At 41.7% G+C, this 22,225-nt stretch overlaps 1 protein-coding gene across 1 annotated transcript; it reads left to right on the plus strand.

Moving 5' to 3' along the window:
• Positions 1-328: 328 nt before the first annotated feature.
• EAF1 (ELL associated factor 1) lies at positions 329-21,372 on the plus strand. Its single transcript, XM_050315659.1, has 6 exons — positions 329-500; positions 3,614-3,708; positions 7,107-7,243; positions 9,787-9,953; positions 17,096-17,326; positions 19,616-21,372. Exons 1-6 carry the CDS (start codon positions 398-400, stop codon positions 19,660-19,662), a joined length of 780 nt encoding a protein of 259 aa, XP_050171616.1. The 5' UTR covers positions 329-397; the 3' UTR covers positions 19,663-21,372.
• The last annotated feature ends 853 nt before the right edge of the window (positions 21,373-22,225 follow it).

A 22,225-nucleotide genomic window follows, 5' to 3' on the forward strand; every position in this document is an offset into this window, starting at 1 on the left:
CACCTCCGTGCAATCCCCCGGTCCCGCCACACGGACACGCCGGCTCCCCGACCGCGGCTCGTGCGCCAGCGGGACCGGGGGCTGGATACCCGGCAGGGAAGAAAGGGAAAGAAAAGGAAAAGCCCTCCTGCCCAGCCCTGCCCTGCCCTGCCGGGGGCGGGGAGCGCCGCGCTCCCACCTCCCCCGGGACCCTCCGCGGGCAGCGTAGCCCCGGCTTGGCACCGCGCCCCCCTCGCCTCGCCTCGCCTCGCCTCGCCTCGCCTCGCCTCACCCACCGCCGGCCCCGGAGAGCTTTCCCGGAAGGGAAACTCAAGAATTTCCGGGAGCGCGTCGGGCGGCAGCGCACGGAGGGCAGGGCAGGGAAGGGAAGGGACCGGCCGGGAGCGGGAGCGGGGCCATGAACGGCTCGGCGAACTCGCTGCTGGACAAGGAGGAGCACCCGCTGCAGCTGGGCGAGAGCTTTGAGCGACGGCCCAAGGCCTCCTTCCACACCATCCGCTGTGAGCGCCACCCCCGCGGCCGCCCCTTCCTCCCGCTCTCCTCCCGCTCCCTGCGTCCCGTGCCCCGGCGCCGCTTCTCCTCCTACCGCGCCCACCCCGCCGCCCCTCATGCCTTGCTTCGCGCCGCCGTCCCGGGGCTTCGTTCGTGCCCCTCAGTGCACGTCTCCCCGCTTTCCCTCCTGCCCCCTCATCGCCCTTCTCCTGCCTTTTCCTCCTGCCCGACTCATCGCCCTTCTCCCGTCTTTCCTTCCTGCCCCCTCATCCCCCGTCTCCCCCTTTCCCTCCTGCCCCTTGCGCGCCCGTCTCCCACCCTTCCCGCTCCCTCCGCGCCCATCTTCCCGCCACTGCCACCACCAGTGTTTTCCCCAGGGAGGTGTCCAAGCCGGGGAGAAGGGGAGGGTGGATGCTGGCAAGGAGGAGGTTTGAGCGGGGCAGGCCAGGGCGCACAAACAGCTTTAGGAAGTTTTTCATTAGTCGCTTGGAAACGTAAAGGGATCCCCGCCCCCGCTCCGCGAGGGGTGGCTTTTCCATTTTGTGTTATTCTCTTCGTGGCAGTGGCAGGACAGGTCCCACCGCAGGCTCCGGCCTGGAGAGACAGCCGGAGCATCTGCAGTTTGATTTTTAACTGGGTATTTCTGTGATGAAGGCAGTGCGTAGTCCAGCAGCCCTGTCCTGGCTGTCCCCGCTCCAGCCAACTGTGATAAATCACTATCCAAGGAAAGCGAGCAGAAAGGCCTCGGACACATACAGTAATACCTAATAAATGCGAGATGAATCCTGAGGTAGGGTCTCAAGCGGTTATAATTGAAAGAGTAGTTTATATCTTTTTTTAAGATGCCGTATATAATTCCAACTGCTCTATTTTGCCTTAGGGGCAAGGAATTCCATATTAGAAGATTGTTTTGAAGAGGAACTCACTGCCTCTCTGTACTTGAATTCTGTGGGCAAGAAATCTAAGCTAAATGAGACCAGGAATTTTTACTAAAATGACTAGTAAACCATCAACAGTAAATGAAAAGAATACTGAACTTACAATTCACCAGTTTTCTATGGAAGCGGGCAATTTACAGAGACAACAGTGGGATTTTTGGTTTAAGAGGCATAATTCTAGGCCCAATCTCATGGCCCATATTCATCCACTGCAAGTAAGAAATGTCAGTGATGTGATATTGGCCACCCAAGTACCTGATCCTGGGTGAATTGAGCCTAGACCATATCCAAGTAGAAATATACTGGATTTCTTGAATGAAAAGCGCTTCAGTAATCAATTTCCTAAGGTATTGCAAAGCCAAAGCTCTTCAGACTGCAACTGAAAGAATGCAGTTTTATTTCAAAGGATCTTTCTGTGTGCTCTATTTTCCATCTGTGACTTTGAAGTGCAATCTCTTCATTGCCTTGTTATAATTCTTTTTTCCCAACTGTTGTTCTGGAATGACTTATCTGGGATCCAAACAATGTGTTGTTCCCATAATCCTCTTCATGCTAATTACAACGAGAGGATTTTGGAGGCTGAATTTTTTTTTGGCCTTCTTAAAATACTTCATTCCTTTCTGTAAAGTTTATGAAATACTGTACTGAGAAACTGGATTGTCCCTGGAAAACACATCTTAAAAACAACTGACTTTTGGAAAAAGGACTGTGGGTACATTTGGAGGGAAGTATGTGCACTCAATCTGCACCAAGATTAGCCAAGCATATGGCCCTAGTAAGCTAACAAAATGAAATCAATTTGTTGAGTGTTTGTTTAAAGCAACTCTGTTTTGCCATACCTAAGAAAGAAGTGTGATAGTGATATTCCTTTTAAGTTAGTGACTGTGCTGTTGAAACTCTTGATCCAGTTTTGGCAAAGACTCTAGCTCTTGTGCAGCTGGTTTGTTTTATTTAGCAAGCTTGCACATAAAGTAGGTGGGAAACAATAGCTAGAAACAGATTGCTCAGATGAAAATGAAGGCTATGATTTGATCTGGCAGTTAAGGCATGAGGATTAAGTCAAGTGTGTCTGATTCTGCTTGTTGTGCTGTCAAAGTAAAACTCAATTAAACGTTAACGTCCTCTTAATGAGAACTTATTACAAGCTAGGGTTGGGGTTTTTTCTGCAAATGCGTTTTTCGTAGTGGAATTATATTTTAAATTTGTTCTGAGGTATTAATTTTGTAACTAATGCAGTAATTTGAAGCCTTGATCGTGAATATAATTGCACCTCTTAATATCCAGGGATGCTATAATTGAATGGTGGATTCTTTTAAAAGCAAACAAAACAAACCAACCCATATATGTCTGAATTTATTTCACTTTGTCTAAATCCTCTGTCAGAATATTAGGGGTTCTGATAGCTTTTTTTTTTTTATGGCTCATTAGCACAACAGAATAATGAGGGGAAAATACTTTTACCTTAACATGTTCTTAGGTGAAATTAATATATTAAACAGAAGCCCCTTGACAAAGCATTCTGTACAATAGAGCAAAAGTACTTAAAATGAGTGTTAGTTTAAAACCACTGCAGTGCCTCCCCTTAGTCATGCTTTTTATCCACAGTGGCTTTGGACTAACATGGAGACTGCTGAATTAAGATTAGCACCTCTTTTTTTTCCTAGTAAGTGAGATCTGAGGTCACCTCCACCCTTGTGGAACTTCTGGTGCTATTGTGGAGGCTGTTAAATAGCCGGAAATATCAATAAGGCTAAATGAATTGGTGTCACTAAAGCAGTGTTTGTCACAGAGCCCTCAGGTTTGGAATTGGCAAGAGCCATGAAGAGCCCACGGTCTTGGAAGTTGATATGCTTGAGATGCATGGTACAGTTATGCACTTGCTTGCAAAACTAAGTGCCATTCAAAGCCTGGACTTTGGAGAAGTCTAGTTTTAGTCTTCAAACACAAGGTCTAAAACCTTATTTCCATTTTAAAAGGGAAGTTCAGAATATGGTACCATCATATGACTGGGGCGCTACGTGTAGACACAGTGTACTGGTGTGCTGTTCCACCCCTGCTGCAAACACCAGTGTGTATTTTAGCATTCCCTATAATCACAGTTAAGTGTATGGTGGCTCTTTGCAGGGCGAGATGACGCTTCTGAAGACTCTGAGAAATGTAATCATGATTGTTTTCCTTTTCAGATGATTTTAAGCCAGCATCAATTGATACATCCTGTGAGGGGGACCTCCAAGTGGGTAAAGGAGATGACGTTACGATCACTTTGCCACATATTCCAGTAAGTCTGTTACATTTATGTGTCCTTGTTTACTCTCCAGCAAATTTGCAGTGTAGTTAGTCTAATGTAAAGGCTATTTTCACTTTCATCTTTGCTAACGCTAGTGGGTTCAGTATTTGAGTGTCCAGACTTGTGTTACCTTAGGAATGGACTGAACAACTGGATCTTAGTGAAGGGTTATACCTGTAAGGTTAGAGTTTGTTCTTTATTTTTGGTTTCTTCTTTTCTGTTCTTCCTTGAACAACAAGGAGACTTTTACTGTTAGCTGAAGCTATATGCCTGGTTCCCATATCCATTTTTAGTGCTATGGCTTAATGAAGCAAGGCAGTGTAACTTGGGCTTTAGTCAAGGTTTGATGTTCAGAAGCCACAAGTAGACCTGTAAGCATATTCCTGCCATTATTAAAACATGTACAGATAGGACATAGAGGGTTCTCTGTCTTTACCTTTATTAGTGGAAGCAAGGGGGGGGCAGTTCTGGTGAGTGGCAGTGAAGTGGTTTGCCATCCACTTCCTTCTCTAATTATGCCATAAAGACCTACTATGTGAGGATGATGGTCAAACAGCAATAAAACAAGTGATCAAACTGTTTATAGGTGCAGCTGTTTTGTAATAGAAGATTCAGTCGTTTCCTTACCAAGACAAAAGAAAGTGCTCGCATGCTGGAACTGGATATGTTTTATTAGCTGAACCTAATGCTATGTGTCAAGCCAATAAACCAGAATTCACAGATATCAATGGGTTTGGTGGCTGCAGGGGGGCACCAGTCAGTTTGGAAGCTGTGTGTCAGATCCTTTTGGCATTGTTTATTCTAGCACCTCGGTGGCTTTAATTGGTAGGTGATGGTACTACGATAATTCTCGCAGAATGAGGCTTTAGCCTGCTTTGCCCTGCTCCTGGGTTTTATGTGGCTTTGGTCACCTTTAGTGCTGCAGGAGGTCACATACTGGGTTTTGTCTAAAAAAAAGGATGAGCATGGTAGTGCTTTGAGAGCAGTTAACAATGCAGTTAATAGCAACATTGAAGGGGAAACAGTGTTACTCCTTCATCTTTTGTGTTGAGCAGCATCACTTGTAATGTTCCTTTCTAAATCTCTGTACTGATGAGCTTAGTTTGGTTCTCTTGCCCTGAGTATGAACAGCTTTAAGCTTACAGTGTGCTTCAGAAGCTGAGGCAGCCAAGCTGCTATGTGTATGTTGTTCCAGGGCAGTGCTGCCTCTGTTCCGGACAGAGAGTTGGAAAACACTAGGCATGCTGGAAAAGAGTGAGAAGTTTTGAGATCATTTTGTCCTGACCAGTTTTACTGAATTTCTTGGATCCTGTTTTTGTTCTCAGTTGCCCAACAACTGGATAGGATTCAGTTTCTAAGTGGTTTGTTGTTGTTGTTGTTTTTTTTTAATTTCCTGATCCCTGAGGGTATCTCTGATAATTTGTTCAGCTGAGATATTTTGGTGTCCCTTGCTGCTTGAAGTACTATTTCTACATGTGGATTTAGTGACTTTAATATTTGATAAACAGTCTGGGTTGGGGAAGTGAAAAATTTCTGTTTGTTAGATTACTACAGAAGAAGATTACAGAAGATTATAGAATATCCTGAGTTGGAAGGGACCCACAGGGATCATTGAAATCCAGCTCCTGGCCCTGCACAGAATAACCCCAAGAATCACACCATGTGCCTTGGAGCATTGTCCAAACACTTCTTGAACTCTGGCAGGCAAAAAACCCTCACGAGTAAAACCAAATTGATTAAATGTTACTTGTTTCACCTTCCTCCTTTTTCTATTCCGTAATCAGCACAATCTTTAGGCCAGCGTTATTTAGGCACTAACGTAAACCCTAAACATTTAATTTTGTGTCAATGAGTGGGACTGTTAATTTGCTTAGGCAGTTACATTTCTGCATATTTTTTTAGCCAAGATCAGTCTTTGCTGAGTTAGGAGGCTTCTGGGTAGCCAACAAACTTTGATCAATTTTCATTAAATTTGTGCATTCTGTGTTTCCTGACTCAGTTGTCAGCAGCAAGCAGGATTTGACTTGCGGCTTGCTTTTTATTTTCTTAAATGTTGCTTTTCTCTCTTAAATGTAGGAATGATAAAAATGTAACATGCCTTTGAAGACTAGACTTTCCTGAGACATCCTTTCTGAATTGTGTTTGTATTTCTTACTGTGTCTTTGTTGGGAATTCAGATTTTTCACCTTTAATGTTCAGAACCCATTCTAAATTCAAATATATTCTATCTCTTAGGAATATGGAGAATAGGAATTGCTTTCCAAATGGTTAAAATATGGTTGTTCTTTCTTGCTACTCAGAATAAAATGTGGGAAGAGTGCAGTTTTTTTCCTTTTCTCCCTGATTTTAGTTGCTTTCCTACAGCACGTGCAAAGGTGAATAAATAAACGTGTTTTTTTAAAAAATTCTTTTTTACATTTTTGAACTCTGTACATTACAAAGAAGTCTGAGAATGTTTCATAGCTGAGAATATACCCCCTTGAGTAACACGGCCTTTGTGACATGCCGAGATGTGTATCTCTCCTGTTATGTGCAGATAGACCCCAGATTCCCCCCGCTGTAACCCCAAAGCCAGGTGTTTGAACCAGCCTGTGCACGGATGCAGCACAGCTGAGCGTGATCTCAGCGTTATCAGTCATTCACTGTGCACCACCACAGGAGTTTGTTGCCTTTATTGCTTCTCAGTCTAAGCCTTTAGACTTTTATGGCTCTATGCAGCCCTGTGTGGACTTAGGGATTTTGTGGAAGGCATCACATCACAAAGCCATTTGCTTTTGAGAAGACATTTCAGTATAATTGCACGGGCATGTACGTGCTAATCTAACTTAGAAGAGGGCAGCCGTTCTTGCACAGTTTGTGACAGTTGCTTGTAATCCACCCTGAAAATACTGCCATATATATATATATAAATATATGTAAAATATACAAAGCAGTTTAAATTATTTTTCAATTGACCACATATTTCTTCAGGCAATAGTTGTGCTACACAAATAATTGGAACTTTATTTCTTATCCAAACCCATGATTTCCATAGCAGAAACACTAAGAAGATTTCTGACACTTGTCAGGGCCAGCTATGCAAATTTAGTTATGCTGCCATTTTGGGAATGAGAGCTGTAAATAATGGCAACCATGGAGAAGATGTTTTGTCACTGCAGAGACACTTAAAAATTATGAAAGGCATAATATTGCTGCGAGGAAATGTCTGATCTACTGCACATTTTCTTTGCATTTTTCTCGTTTCATTGATGAATGTTTTCTGTAGGAACTAAACATTAAGTGCTTAGCCTCTTGTTCAGAACAATGCATATATTCTTTTCTCTTAGTATTTAAAAAGCTTTGGGTAGGGGAATATAACCAAACAAATATGTGCGCTTTCTTTGTACCAGGGTTCAACTCCACCAATGACTGTCTTTAAAGGAAATAAAAGACCATATCAGAAGGACTGTGTGCTTATTATCAATCATGACACTGGGGAATATGTGCTGGAAAAACTTAGTAGCAGCATTCAAGTCAAGAAAACAAGGTAAAGCTGGGGACAGGGTTGTTGATAGGATTAATTCTTGCTGAAGTTTGTTCTTCAGACTGTTTTTTGAAACGGAATTACTTTTTTTTTATTTTGTGGTGATATTTAATTACTAAGCCCTATGGGCTTTACATGGCCAATTATCATGTCCCAAGTATGAATACAAGAGTAAAGAATTTGTAAATTCTCCACTGCTGAAATGACATAATTATGGTTTGTGATGAAACACCTCTGATGATTTGAGGCTTCAGAAGCTGGCTGAAGGATGGGATGTATCTCAGGAATCTCTGGTTTATCCGAAAAAGACCGTGGAGATATTAGACTGTCAGAAGGATCATTGGACTTTCTAGGTTTGTTCCCTACAGATTTCTGTGGGAGTCATGATGTTTTAATAACGTAATCTTAGGGAACAAGAAACACTCATCCCTGTATTGGATTAGTGATATATAAAGCGGAACACAAGTACCACCTCCAGCTGGTGAAGGGGTGGGGGCAACTGTAGAAAAAATGGTTGTGTGGTTTTTACCTAGAAAAGTTGCTGAAGCCAGAAGTCCTTTTCAACCCAGTATTCTTAATTTGACTCACAAATGCCACACAGTATGCAGTTGGAACATTTCTTAGCAGTCTTACTGCTCAGCAAGTACCTGAAGTCTCTGGATTGTGTGTTTTCAGCATCACTGGACCACAGGTTATTTGAGATCTAAAGAGAAAGCAGTTATTCAGTTATTCAAATGTCTCATGAAGAAGAAACTACTTAAAAGTTTTACTTAAAAAAACCCCCACATTATTGCAGTGTAGAACTCTTAGCTGCTAAAACCACTAGAAATATGGGCTGTAGTGCATCAGTAGTTGGCTGGAGGTTTGCCAAGAACACCTTGAGTTCAAGGTAAATGGACTGTAACAGTACTCTGAATCATTGATGTAAAAACTCAACCATGTGGCATTCATCTTGTCCAGTGGGCATGAGCATATCCTAGATGAGACTTGAATTGCAAATTTAACTTCTGCTGAACTTTATGCAGGCGAAGTTGAAGTCAGAGGAAGCAAATAAGTGCAGGACAGCCTGAGTTTAGTCAGGTGTTTGGATACACTGAGTTTTGGCTCTGGTGTGGTGAGAAATATTTCAATTTTTCTCAAGCAGAGGCAGGGTAGTAAGAAATCGGGGATCCCTGTTTTGAGGACTAGTGCTTTGCAAAGTCATTCATTTTCTAGATCAGAAGTGCCTTTGGTTTTCATGGCTATTCTGATCTTTAACGACCTGTTGACAGGCTGTGGGAACAGGTTTTTAGTGTTAGCACCTAGATGGCATTCACAGGGGAGGAAGTGAACTTCCTCTACATAAAACCTTCTGTAGTTCCAAGAGCATAATTATCTACCAGAAACAGCCTTTGGCTTTTATGTTTCACGTGATACCATGAGTATATTCCCAAATCCTCACTTCTGTTGCAGATAGTCTGTGTAAACTGCATTACTGTGGTACCTGACAGCTGCATGCCACTGATGAATGAAGGGGCTGAATGCAGAGTTCAGGGAGGCACAGAGATAGCCAAGTACAGGCTGAATGTACTAGCTCAGGGACCACAAATGGTTGAGGTGAAGTCCCAGGAAGTTTGACGTGGCCTACTTTAATTTATCTCTCAGTGGGATTAGTTTACAGACACAAAGTGTAACACTGCTAAGTTAGGACCCTCCTAGAACTGAAACTGAGCTCTAATATCCACACAGGTTGCTTCTGTGCTACACTACATAAAGCCATATTCCCAAGGGCTTTGGTGTTATGTGATAAATACCCCGCACCCCTTAACCTTATTATGGTGTACCGTAAAGGAACCTATTTTGGTTTTGTAGTTGTTGTTTGGGGTTTTTTTCTGCCAGGGTTATTGACTGTCCTGTAGTCTCCATCATGTAACTGATTCAGTAAAAGGAAGAAATACCTGGTTTGAATTGAACAGCTAGTCATACTGTTATTCTGGAGACTATTTTCCACTAAGGAAACGGCTTAAACTATTTTTAAGGACTAACAGCAAACGAATGAAAACAGGAATTAAATGCTTGCATGCTGTATTTAGCAGTAAGAATGATTACTCTTGGCAGGTTGACCTCTAAGAGAGTTCAGTTTGAGATGATTTAATTGCAAGTGAGAAAATTGTTTCTTTTGCTGTGATTGTTTTAAGCAGGATTTTGTTATGAGTGGATTTGTAGTTACTTTAAATTACTATTCTTGATTTTTCTTTTTTAAAAATACAAATATTAATTACTAAATTAAAGCCTTCATTGTTTTTCAAGTAGGGAATTTGGCATCGCTAAACCGCATCTGGATTTGAAAATAGATTTTGTAAGGGTGTTGCAGTGTAGTTGTATATGTTTCTTTGTTATTGAAAGCAAGTGTTGCATACAGAAAGCTGTACTTCACTTTTATCATTATAAAACAAAGCAGAGATCTGTACAAAAGGAAGTCACAGATGATGCATTAGTGGAGGGGTATTGAAAAAGCTGAACATGTTTGCACGGTATCACTGAATGTCTCTGGTTGTTTTTTTCAGAGCAGAGGGCAGCAGTAAGATCCAAGCCCGAATAGAACAACAGTCTGCCCGAGCATCTCAGCCTCCTTCGCAGTTCAGAGCCCCCACCAAGCCAGCAGTTGGACCTAAAACTTCTCCTTTGAAGGATAACCCTTCACCTGAGCCTCAGCTGGATGACATTAAGAGAGGTAAAGAAGGGTTTGTAGTTGCCTGAATTTTGGTTGGTTCTGTCTTTCTTCATACTAATAAAAACTATGACTTTGCAATTTCTAAAAACATTCAGGAATTAAAAGATGGTACTTGACAGCTGTTTTGTCATCTTTATATCTTGTTTTAAGGCATCTTAGTGAATTATTTATTCTCCTTTGCTAGAATAGATATTTATACTACAGTCTTCTCTGGCATGAGAGGACTTCCTCTTTCTGGATAATTTTCTGTCTTTCAAATTATTTCTCTGTTCTGAAAACAAGAAAAAAAAAAAAAAAAAAAAAGCCTGAATTGAGAAACCTATAGCTGAGTGCTATACAAATTGCATGGGTGTCTTAGGCAACAACAATAACAAAAGCTAATGGTCCAAGATCTAGTTAGGCAATCAAGTCACTTGGACAAAAGTTATTCCAGCACTGAATAAGGTTGGAATTTATCGTGTGATTGAAGCAGTAGGTGGCTGCATTCCCAGCACAAGGCAAGCTTGTACCGTGCCAAACAGTGCTAGTAGGGGAGAAATGAGAGAGAGAACAACCCTGCAGCTTCCCCTTTCCCAAAACCACTCCCTTGCAGCTTTGATCACATAGTTGCTGTTATAAGTTACTTTTTCTCTGGAATTTTGAAGACGGCAAAAATACCTGCAGGACAAAGAAATATAGCAAGAGATTTTTATTGCAGCGCTGGGTACCCATTTCCAGCACTGGGTGCACCTTTGAATCAAACAAAGAGCACACTGCTGTTTGAAAACCACGCTTTTTGTACCCTTTGGTATCAGTTGTTGAATATTCATTTTACTGTCCGCTTGTTGCCTTAAAAGGTAATTTCTCTGCTTTGGAAGTGGGTGTTATCTTTTGGCTGGTTGTAACATACCTCCCCTGGGCTCGTACAGGGGGGTCTTGCATCATCCTCACATTGCAAGGCATGGAGGGTCTCTCTGTGTATCCACATGGCACAGAGGAATACATTTTTATTCATAATTTGTTCCCTGTTCCCGGCCGCGAAAGATCCCTGGTGAGAGGTCCAGATAGGACCCTTCACCTTACAGTCTCCACGGTACGCCTATAAGTTAGTAAATATACAGAAATAGTTCTTTTGTTAGTACCCTCTGTTCATTTTAATTTGCTTGGAATAAAATCAGTTCCTCAATTTTTCACAGTTGCTAAACTTATATTAAAGCATCTTGAAGGGATGACTGGCTCAACTGACTCTTCTGCTCCAGTGAGGCTTTGTCTCAATCTTTCTCTGTGGGCAGGATGCACTTTCTTTGCCCATGCCCTTCTCTGGGAGACTTTAAATGAGAAAGACTTTAAATTTACATTTTTATTCGGTTTTCTTGTGTTTCTTCTCTGGCACCAGATGCATTTATTTTATTTTATTTTAAGCCTGTAAGCTTGTTCTTTCTGTCTGTTTTTTTTTTCTGGGTTTCATTTTCTTTCTCTTTTTTTTTATTCTGTCCCATATAGCTATTTTTGTCTGTAGACTTAGCCTATGTTAATTGCCCAGGTGATGTTAATTACTCAGGGTATTTTTCAATTTATAGTATAATCACTGGGTGACATTTTTACTGCTAAGCTATCTGTGTGTTTGCATAGGTGCTGACTGGTCTGACTCTTCTGCAGCAGTAATATTTTCAATACCTGGATGCTGGTCATCAGACACAATCAACGTCTGAGAGTTTCTGTTAGCTGCAGTTCCCTTAGCTGCATTGTCATTTTTATTTTCTGTAATAGGTAAGGAGAAAGATAACACATGATATATCAATTTTTTAAATTTAATCAGTAGTGGATTTAAAATGTCTTTTCTTGTAGGGTGTAATAAGTCACTTAACCTTCGGGGCATGCTTATGTACACATGCAGCAATCTGTAAAGGTCATGTTATAGTAAAATAATTATACTTATCTGGAGTGAAATCTATTCTACAAGACCATTTTCTAGTAGTCTAAAGTATAAGTCACATTTTTCAGAACTGCCCTAGTGGGTTTTTTTGCCACCTCTTCATCTTTTATTGGAAAGTACCTCTAAATAAATAACCTGTAGAGCTTTGTTTCTAAAATCAAGCAGAAGAGCACCTGACTTGTACTGAAAAAAGGAGTTTAAGTTGGTGTTTTATTGGGAGATTTGTTCGAGGTCCAAAAAGAGCCAAATGCCTGGGCAAGGGTGTTTTTTGCTTACAGTTTATAACTTTCTCCAGCATTGAGGATCTAGAGCGTCAGCATTACTAAACCATTTATATCGTAAGAATCTACTTGGGAAAGGTAGAACTAAAATGGCACCATTCTACAATGAAAGTAGTTAATGAAACTTAACCTGTAAAAGCTGTAAGTCTTGCTATATTCCCTTAGTGAGTCTTTTTATGAACACAGACTTGTAAGTTCTAAAGAGAGTGTGTTCTCTCCATTCAAGTAGTTGCTTTCCTTTTGGTTGATGTGCCTTCTCTGTACGAAAGATGGATAAACATAAAGGTGAAATTCTGTGTTTTTTCTTTAATGAACACAGCACAGAACTTAAAATCCCCAAAGGAGGTGCTTGAAAGGATGTCTGGCACTGTGACACTCTTTTTGCTTCCAGTGTGCCCTACTTAAGGGTGTGGTGAGACATACAGCCTTAATGTGTCTGATGTTTAACAGAAGTTTTAAGGTAACCTCAGTGCACATTTCTGCTTTCCCCTGGTACCCTCAGCTGTGCATTTCCATAGCTCCACTTACAGATGAGCTGGAAAATGAACTTTCAGGTAGGTCAGTTCTCTGTCCCATTATGCAGCTGTCCAAACAACAGTGTCTGAGGACAGAGTCAGAGCATGTAGGAGTTGAACCACTCCTTTCCTTCACTCCTTTGAGAGGTTGTGTGTAGGGTTTTGCACCAGAGGAATCTTTTTCCTGAGAGCTTTTATATTGTCCTCCTGCCTGAAGGGAGCATAGGAAGGAGTAAGAACTTGTTCTTTTGAGTACTTGGCTACATTTGAAAATGTTTCATTAAGCAGCAGACATTTAGAGACATATACCACCATATAGCCATTTATGTAAATGAAGTAATTGCTGTTTATCAGACATATTTGACCACAACAGAAATGTTTTCAATAACATTGACATAATTACAGCATGCAACATATTGACATATGTCAATAACATTGACGTAATTGCAACATTTGGGAAAAAACCTGCAGAAACATATTTATGGTTTGGAGACTCTAAACTCAGTGCTTAAAAACGTGAGGACATCTTATTTACTTGAAATGCAGCTGTAGTGCTTGAGGATTATGCCATAGCACTGCTTGTCTCTCGAGAACACCTCAATGAAATTTTTTTGCACTTCATTATGAAATACTGCCTCTTTTATGTGCCATCTCTGCATGCTCGAAGTGCCAGTATCAGGTTGATTTCTCTCCACCTTGCATGCTATTATTAACAGTAGGTGTTCTTCTATAGGCAAACAATCTTACCCTCCCTAAAGCTGAATGACTTTTTTCTAAAAGTCCTTGGTATTCTTGGAGCCCAGGGTTAGGGATTTACTTAAAAATCCTGCATAGCCTATTGTAATTGAGAGAAGGAGAACAGATAAACATGATTATGGAAAGAATATAGGGTATTTGATACTGAATATATACAGAAGACAGCCCTGTTGTGAAGGGTGTTCTGTTTGGATAATGGTTTCTTATCTTGAGGGCTTTTTTACTCTACAAACTGCATAGAGTACCAGTGTAAAACAGTAAGCCGTTTTGTTTTCTTGAAAGAAATCCTACAGCTGTAACATGAAATGTGGAAAAGTTAAGGTTCCTGCAGCAGTGTCAGCCTTTTCAGATGATGTAGACTCAAGGCAAGTATTCCGAACTGTACTGTATGGGGAGCTTTTTTAAAAGTAACTGCTGCACATCCTGACACTTCTTATCTTTTAAGACTTAAAGGCACGTCAACATGAGATGTTTGATCTTTTGATGCAAAAAGATCTAGGAAAGGTCAGACACTGTTGTTGTTCACATTAGAATATATGTACACATAACGCCCACAACTATTTTAATTGGAGGCGCTGCAAGGAAATGCTTAACCACGACTTCAGTACCCATAACTGCACTGAGCATAGCAGTCAAATGGCAAAATGCAAAACTGGACAATTCTAAAGCAGGTGTGATTTTCCTACAAGGCCTTGGTGTCATCGTTGGCTTTGCCACTGTCTTTGACAGTGTGACACAAGACTAATTTGAACAGACTTCCTTGGTGGTCCTGCTGGAGTTCTGCCTGACAGGTTTCGAGTGGTGCATCAGCCACCGTAATATTAGTGAAAACAATTGCTTTTTCCTCGTCTGTGCAGATGAGATGTTTAGAATTCTGGACTCAAGGAATTAAGAGACAACCCCTTCCTCAGGGGAAGCTGTCAGCCTATGAAGCAAAAGTTGACTAGAAGATGGACTCTGACCAAGTTTCCACCAGTGATCACTGTCACCGATAACAACCTTAATTTCCCAGTCCTTGAAGTTTGTGATACTGGTGCTGTTTTGCTTTTTCTTGCCTATATTCAGTGTAGTGTGCCTTACCACTTCTTCCAAGGCATTCTGCTGTTCCCTCCTCATTCCCCAAACCTCTTTTATGGACTCTGCTTCCCCAGGAGAAAACCTCCACTTTTCATTCTGACATTAATCTGTAATTCTGTTTAAAATTGGCCTGGCTAATTTTCTTTCCCGTTGGTCAGACAGCATCGCTTCCTTCAGTTATCTCTTTGCCTACTGTTTAGAATTCAAACTTCTTGCTTAGGGTTTTTTTTTCCTAGTTCCCTGGAGTGCACTTTTGTTTTACCTTTTCCCCTCTCACCACCAATGCCTTAGATCTCTTCACCTTCTTCACACTATTTTAAATGCTGCTTTCTGGGCTCTTTTGTTCTTAGCCTGTGTGCCAGCACTGCTCCTTTTCAGCCACAGACTCTAGCTATGTAAGCATACATGTGTAATTCTCAGGCACCTGTCTTGTGTTAGACTTGTTTGTTGTATCTTTTTGCGGCACAGACTGTGATAGGAAATTGTGCTTGCTGCAATGCAGGATATTCTAACAGTGTGTTATTATCATCACTTTAATTTGCAGCTAACAACTCCATCAGTAGAAGTATGTGGAAACTTTACATCATTAAGCTGTGGAAAAAGAGTTTAAACCGGAGCATTTTAAAGGGAAAGAACCCTTATTGTTTATCTTTCCTATAGCTTTCCCCTGTTAATTTCTTAGCCTTGAATACAAGGAACATTTACAATTTGAAATCCTCGATGTGGATAGTCTGAGAACAGTGACTTGCAAGTGCTCATTTGTCTTTGTATCAGACTCCAGGCCTGAAATGGATTTTCAAAGCCTGCAAGACCATGTTGGGAGGGAATAAGGGAGAAAGACATTATAGTACAAAGTAGTGTCTTCTGTTGGCCTAATCATATATTCTTCCTCCCTTGGTCTTCCTTCCAATGGTCTCATATGCTGTGTCTTTGGGATGAAAGAGTAGGTTTTACCTGGCATACCAATAAAGTACAGAGAGCACACATGGTCTAGGCAGGGATCTAGATTTAGGAAGTAAGTTGGAGGAACAACACCGCTATCCTTAAATGCCCAGATGTAGTATAACTGTAGCACTTGAAACTGAGAACTTTGAATCTGAAAAACAGTGGTTTTAACACTGGGAAAAGAAAACATAATTTCTCAAACTAATACATGCTGAGCTAGAGGAATTCTCTCCAGTAAATATTGTGGAGGCTGGAAACTTAGCTGTTATTCTATAATGTTAGGCAGCCCAAGGATCTTACTAAAAAAGGGAAGACTTCCAATTGCTCAGACTTACTCCTGCTCAGGATGAAGATAAGAAATATTTAAATTGAGCCATTTTTACATAAAGGAAATAGTAATTGTAGATGATCTGTCTCTATGCCATACACAGGAAAGATGTCATGATCTGTGTAGCTGGGGTTCGTCTCACTCTGACACGTCTTACCTAAGGTGAATTAGTCCTGTCATGACTTCTCCATTTGTCAGGTAGAGGTGATAATCTCTCTCCCTTCCTGCATTCTTGTCCCTTTAGTCTGTGACTTCTCCAGGGCAAGCATGGAGTTCTCACCTTGTGGGTATAGAACTACTAGCACAACAAAAGCCTAAATTTTGAGGGTTTCACATCCTGTGCTTAAAATATGTGTGAACGTTGCTCTCATGGAAACCTGCCTAAGTGAACTGAGTCATTACATACACAGCTTTGTGGGTGGATACAAAAGAATTGTCCTCTAGTAGTGTTTAGGGCACTTATAATTATGACACATTTAACAATATTGTATGATTTGGGGTGACGTACCTTAGTAGCTCTTTAGTAACCAGTCATTCAGCCAACACTAGCTGTTGCTGATGAGGCTGTTGTGGTGCTGTCATGGTATTCCAGTGTTTCTTTGCACTGGAAACCCTGAAGTGGGGAGTGTCTGACTTGAATAACTTTACAGTTTCAGAGTAGTGTCCGTATTTTCCTGGCTACCTGTATGCTCTGTAGCAGATTATGGTATTTTTACCACTCCCCCAGCATGTGAAAATTCTCAGCTATTCTCATCTGCTCCACTGCAAGATTATTTGATGTCACCTATCTGTTCCTTAAGTTTGTTTAAATTGGGCTCTGATACTGCACTGGAACAGTTTCACATATTATCTGAAACCGAGGCAGTTTCTGTTGGGATCATTTGCCTATGTCCATGTTGCCCCCACACACACCCCTTCCCGCATTTTTTGTGTTTTCCAAAAGCCTAAATGTCACTGGCACCGAACAATTTAGATTTAGATTTCCTTGGTCAGGAAAGGTACTTACTTTGTAGGTGGAGTGTATAGCCTGTCAAACATAAAGAAGAAGAAGTGCTTTCAGGAGTGTAAAAGTATATAAAGAGTAACAGTGGAAGGGAAGGTTTTCTCATATTAACCTATGCTGTTGCCTCTTTAAATTTAGCTACAGCAATAAGTAAAAAAGTTTTCAGAATTTTTTGATTTCCCTGCCTGTGTCTCTCTTTCATGTGAGATATTTTGGTGTGACAAATTATACTTGACAAAACTATTGCATTTTCACATTCTTTTCCAAAATTCCATGGGGCCCTGTTTATGGTTTCAACCAGATGAATGCCTTTTTATTTCAGAGCTGAGAGCAGAGGTTGAAATTATTGAGCAGATGAGCAGCAGCAGTGGGAGCAGCTCATCGGATTCAGAAAGCTCATCTGGGAGTGAAGATGAAAGCTCCAGCAGCGAGGGGGAAGAGGCAGCACATGTTTCCCCTTCCCAACCGCCACACCAGCAGTATAACAACAGGAATGCTGTCGCTAACGGCACCAGCAGGCCACAAGGAAGCAATCAGCTCATGAACACACTCCGTAAGTAAATGCCTGTGTCTTATCACTGTCGAAAGCTGATTGAGACCACTCATTTACTTAGCGCGTTTTAGGCTGACTCCATGAAGTGCCTTTTGCCAAATAGTAGTCCCAGGGAGTTGCACTGGCATGCAGTACAATTTCAATACACGGGCAGATTTTGTGAACAGAGGGCTGAGACCTTTCTGAAGGTGTGGAGAGCCTGTGGGCATCAGGGCAATGGCCCCCATTGGCCCTGGTGAGCCTTGATTCGGGCCTCCAGGTGGAATAAGTGTGTAGAAAAGAACTTACCCACTGGTGCGGGAGGGTGCACTGAAGGATGGGAATTACTTTAATGTGAATACAGAGATTAGGTGGAAATAGTGGGGCTGGCGTGTGTCATTTAATGATCTGTAAAGAACTGTGAATGTTCTGTGTTCATAAATGCACAGGTCTCTGCTATTGCCTTGTCAGACAATTTATTGTGTTGGTCTCAGCTGTATTTTCACAAACACCACATTTGAAGGGATATTTAAAGGGCCGTGTATTTGGTTAAAATATTGCAGCTATGGGATTTGCAAGCATTGAATCAGTACAAGCTCACTTCACCCTTTAAAAAGTGTAAGAAGCATTTTTAGAGCATGGTTCTGTCCCATGAGGATTTCTCTGGGGACATGCTGTACACCTGTGTAGCTCTTTCCTTATGCTAGATGAGGTATATTCTATCTCGGTCGAGTTAAAATATTGCATTTAAATAATATATAATGGCCAGTCTTCGCGAGCGAAGATCCAGGGAAGGTCTTTACACCTTCCAGCCTGCGCATTGGATTTTTTAGGTGAGACACAGTGTGCGCGGAACTGAGCCCACCCTTTAATCCTAAGGTTCATCTGCCGGGGCCAAGCGAGCTTGGACGGTGGCAGCGAGGTCCTTAGGACGTAGGTGGGTTGCCTTTAAGGGCTAACGAGCCCCACCTGCCCGGGAGTGGCCCTGACTGGGAATCGAACCTGGGCCTTGGCGGTGACAGGGCCACGCCCTTAACCACTAGACCACCAGGGGCTCCATTGCATTTACAATTATCATAAATTGTTCTTAATTCCTCCTGAGCCATGTTTGTGTACATCTCTTGGCACTCACGCATAGGGAACCAGTAGAGTTTGAATACAGATGTCTGTAGGTTTTCCAACTTTGAGAAGACACATATACTGTACAGACCACACTGAAAAGCCCTGCTGGAAAACTGTAGAGCCCTGTCAATCTTCGTGCCAGTAATGAATGTCTAAGTGAAATCCGAAGTTCAACAAAGTCATTAGGACTCTGTACATTTCCCTGTGTCTGGTTGTGAGCAGCCCTTCTTCCTGCTGCTTCTGGGCCATGAAAACAATACTGCACAGGCCATTGAATGGTAAGAAGCTTCTGACTGCAGGAGAATCTGGGAAATGATAGGGTAGCTCCTCTACTCAGGCAGTGTTTTTTGCCTTTGGGTTTAAAATCCTTCTGCTATGGGAAGAATCACAGCTAACCCAAGTTCTGCCCTTGTGAAAGGGTAGAGGAGATGAAGAAATCCAGGGCATAGCTGCTGCATAGCTGCTCTGCAGCTGTTTTGAGGCAGGGCCATGGGAGAATGCTGGAAGAACTAGGTTGAGTTACCAGAACACAAGCATGATTCTTGCCCCTTTTTATCCCCTCCACCTCACCAAATCACAAGTGCTCTGCAAAACAGGATCTGAGACAGTAGGCTTGATCCATATCCTGGCCTTTAGTGCAATCTCTCTTTGTGCTTTGCAGGGGATCCTTTGCAGTCACAGCACGTGTCAGCTTAGTTCAGCCAATAGCCTTGGGCTGTGATGGCTTTAACATTCCTTTTGGTTTATTGACATGTGGAGGCCTTGTCTTGGCTACCCAAATGGGCTTAAACAAAAAAAATCTTTTTTAAAAGGGCTGAGAAAGCCAAGGAATTCCCCAGTGCCTTGTCCCAGAGCCGTATACGGGAGCTTGGCTGGGTGGAGGCTGTGGAATGCCTTCCACAGCTGCTAGCATGGAGAGGACTGTTGTCCCACCAGGGAGGAACTTTGGTGGCTGCGGAGCCAAAGACGCTTTGTTTGGCCAGGATCCAACTGTGTATTGGCAGCTCTTGATGTTCTTGGGCATGGAGAGTAGTTCATTAAGTGACAGATGATGTTGGCATTAATTTCATATGTTATTCTTATTTAAATCTTCCAGTGTAAATGTGACTGTTCTTTGGTTTGATTGCCATGAAATGTGAATTAACACCTACTCACTTGTTGTGTTTTGTTGTTTTTTGTTTTCCGTAGGAAATGACTTGCAGTTGAGTGAGTCTGGGAGTGACAGTGATGACTAGAGGCTGAGCTTTCGCTGTTTCTCTTACATATACATGAAGAGCTAATTTACCTTGAAGTGATCCTATTGCTTATGAAGAGGAGCTGGCACAGAGATAGTTCCACGTGTGGAATTGTAATAGAAGAAATTCATAGCCCTACAAAATAGCAGACGTTGAGGGCTGTTTTACTCTGTGAATTAAGTGTATATATATTGTGTATATTCTTATGCCGTTAAAGCTTTGAATAGATATGTACAGTGGGTGAGCCATTGTATGTTCCTGTCCACGGTCTGTAACTTTAATGTGTAACTATGTCATCTAAAAGTTTCTTGTTCGTAGAAGATGTTCAGCGCATCATGACTTTGTCGGGGGACTTTTGTATATAGGGGTGAGCATGAGCCAACAATGAGTTTAAAATAACATGCAGGATCTTGTGTGTGCACTGAAGAGAGACTGTTGTAAATTAAGTTTCAATACTAAGTTTCTTTGGTTTCAGACTTTTCTAATGCCTTTTTATTGCTATTTATGGTTGATTTAATGGACTGACTTTTAAACAGTTGAAAAATAGGAATCGTAAAACCGTGTTTGTCCCAAACCTTGCTGCACCAGTGCCTTATGAGCAGGTTTTTTAAATAGCGCTTCGATTCCTGCCGCCTTTCCTGAGGGAGCAGTACTGAAACCTCCTCAGATTGCTTTTGCAAACAAGAGCTGCATGTCACATGCAGCCTGCTGTACTCTGAGGGCAGTGACTCTAGTGAGATAAAGGATATACATCAGTCACCTAAACTCATCCAAGTGTGAATCAGATCAGCATTTTCGTTTGCAACTGAATTGTTTCATTTAACTCAGACCTCATTTAACTCATGTAACTCGGACCTAGTCTTCAGAAATATTTAGAAGCCCAACTACCAGTGAAATTGCAAAGTCACAAATACAAAATATTTGTATTACTGAAATTCTAAGACCAGAGCCCTCTTTACATTTTCATAGAGAAAAGAAAGAAGAAACAATTAAACAAGTAGCCATGTGTATTTGGGTCTGTCTGAGATGGAGTTCATTTCCCCATAGCAGCCCAGTGTCCAGCCATGGTCAACCCACCGCACCATGAAATAGCAGAAGTCTCTCTCCCACCACAGTTGTCCAGGTAGACTTTAGTCCATATTGTTGGTTGGATGAGATCTCTTTGTGCTTGGCAGTACTACACAGAACTTGAAATATTTGCCTAGGGTGAAATTCATCCCTGTTTAAGGGGGTTTAAAGGGTGCTTAGTTGGATTATCATTAACTTTTTTTGCTCACATGGGAAATGAGTGCAATAGGCAGCCTCTTATATCTTGAACACCAGGGTGACTTCTTAAAACCAAATTCAACTGGCATAGGACAAAGTTGCACCATAGTTTTGGTATAATCCAGGGGAGTGGGAAGCTGAATCAGATGCCTCTCTGTTCTCATTCCTCAGAGTCTGCTTTGCACTGCTCTCATCTTTTAGTTTGTGTTTTTACTCCTGTTTGTTAACTGAGCTGTGTCCTTTTTTTTAATGTGTTGAAGAGCAAGGGGACATTTGAAGGGAGATTTTATTAAATGGTTTATTTTTTTGCATTAGATACATATTAAGGCATATTTTTGCATTATTGTACATACAATTAAAAATAATTGGTTTTTTTAAAGTGTTTTGTGATGTGGGTACATATTTTAATGGACAATTATGAAATATACTTGATGAAAGCCACAATTGCTCTCCCTTGTTTTTTTCTTTTCTCTTTCCCTGTTCCTTCTTGGACAGTAAAAATGCTTTGCTTGTACCAATTTGGGATTTTACACTTTGGTGCAGGAGATCTTCATGGTGGTCTAATTAATGTCGATACTGCTCCTGATTCTTCCCCAGCTAAAGGTCTGAATAAGCAGGGAGACATTTCTCTGATGCCATTTCCCCATTACTGGAGCGAATTCCTGAGTTCTGTTGACATTATTTGCGCTCAAATGGAAAAGCAGCAGTGCAGCATTTTCATTGCTTACCATTCACCGCCTGCTCATGCACTCTAAAATCCAGGACATGTCAAAGGAAGTTTATTAATTATGTGTAAATAAAATATACAAAACTTGAGAGGATAAGAGAGCACCAGGCTATATTGATTTGCAGTTTAATTATGGTTTAGGTCAGCAAGCGGGAAAGCTTCATTCAGATAATCGATTTCTGCCATGTTTGTATTTGTACTCTAGGTCACATTTCCCTGCTGGCCCTCCCTGAAAGATTACTTTTCCCCTCCCTCTTTGTTGATAACCAAATTAACATATTTTCACATAACTACACCACTTTTGGCCATCCTTTGCATCCCAATCAGATGCGTCAATATCAAGGGTGTTATTTGTGAGCTGTTTAGCTGCCCGTTTCCACACCCAGGTGAGTAACACGGTGGCACACAGCCCACTCCTGGGCACGAGCCAGCCAGTCCCCACACGTGTGTGACCAGCCCATCCCTCCCTGCCACTGTCCCCAGTGACTCCTGGCATCTCCTTCCTGAGAGCTCTGTGGGATCACCTTGCCACGGTGCTCATAGGTATGAGGAATGTGTTTTGTGAAGGTG

The sequence above is a fragment of the Myiozetetes cayanensis genome, unplaced genomic scaffold (genome assembly GCF_022539395.1).
Source record: "Myiozetetes cayanensis isolate MyiCay16 unplaced genomic scaffold, myiCay2020 scf1, whole genome shotgun sequence".
In the NCBI taxonomy this organism is placed as follows: Eukaryota; Metazoa; Chordata; class Aves; order Passeriformes; family Tyrannidae; genus Myiozetetes; species Myiozetetes cayanensis.

Bases quoted from the DNA above. Each gene is read 5' to 3' on its own strand.
- EAF1 (XM_050315659.1), top strand. From the start codon at position 398: ATGAACGGCTCGGCGAACTCGCTGCTGGACAAGGAGGAGCACCCGCTG. The intron at 501-3,613 runs GTGAGCGCCACC...TTTCCTTTTCAG, and splicing joins CTCCTTCCACACCATCCGCT to ATGATTTTAAGCCAGCATCA. The intron at 9,954-17,095 runs GTAAAGAAGGGT...TTTTTATTTCAG, and splicing joins GCTGGATGACATTAAGAGAG to AGCTGAGAGCAGAGGTTGAA.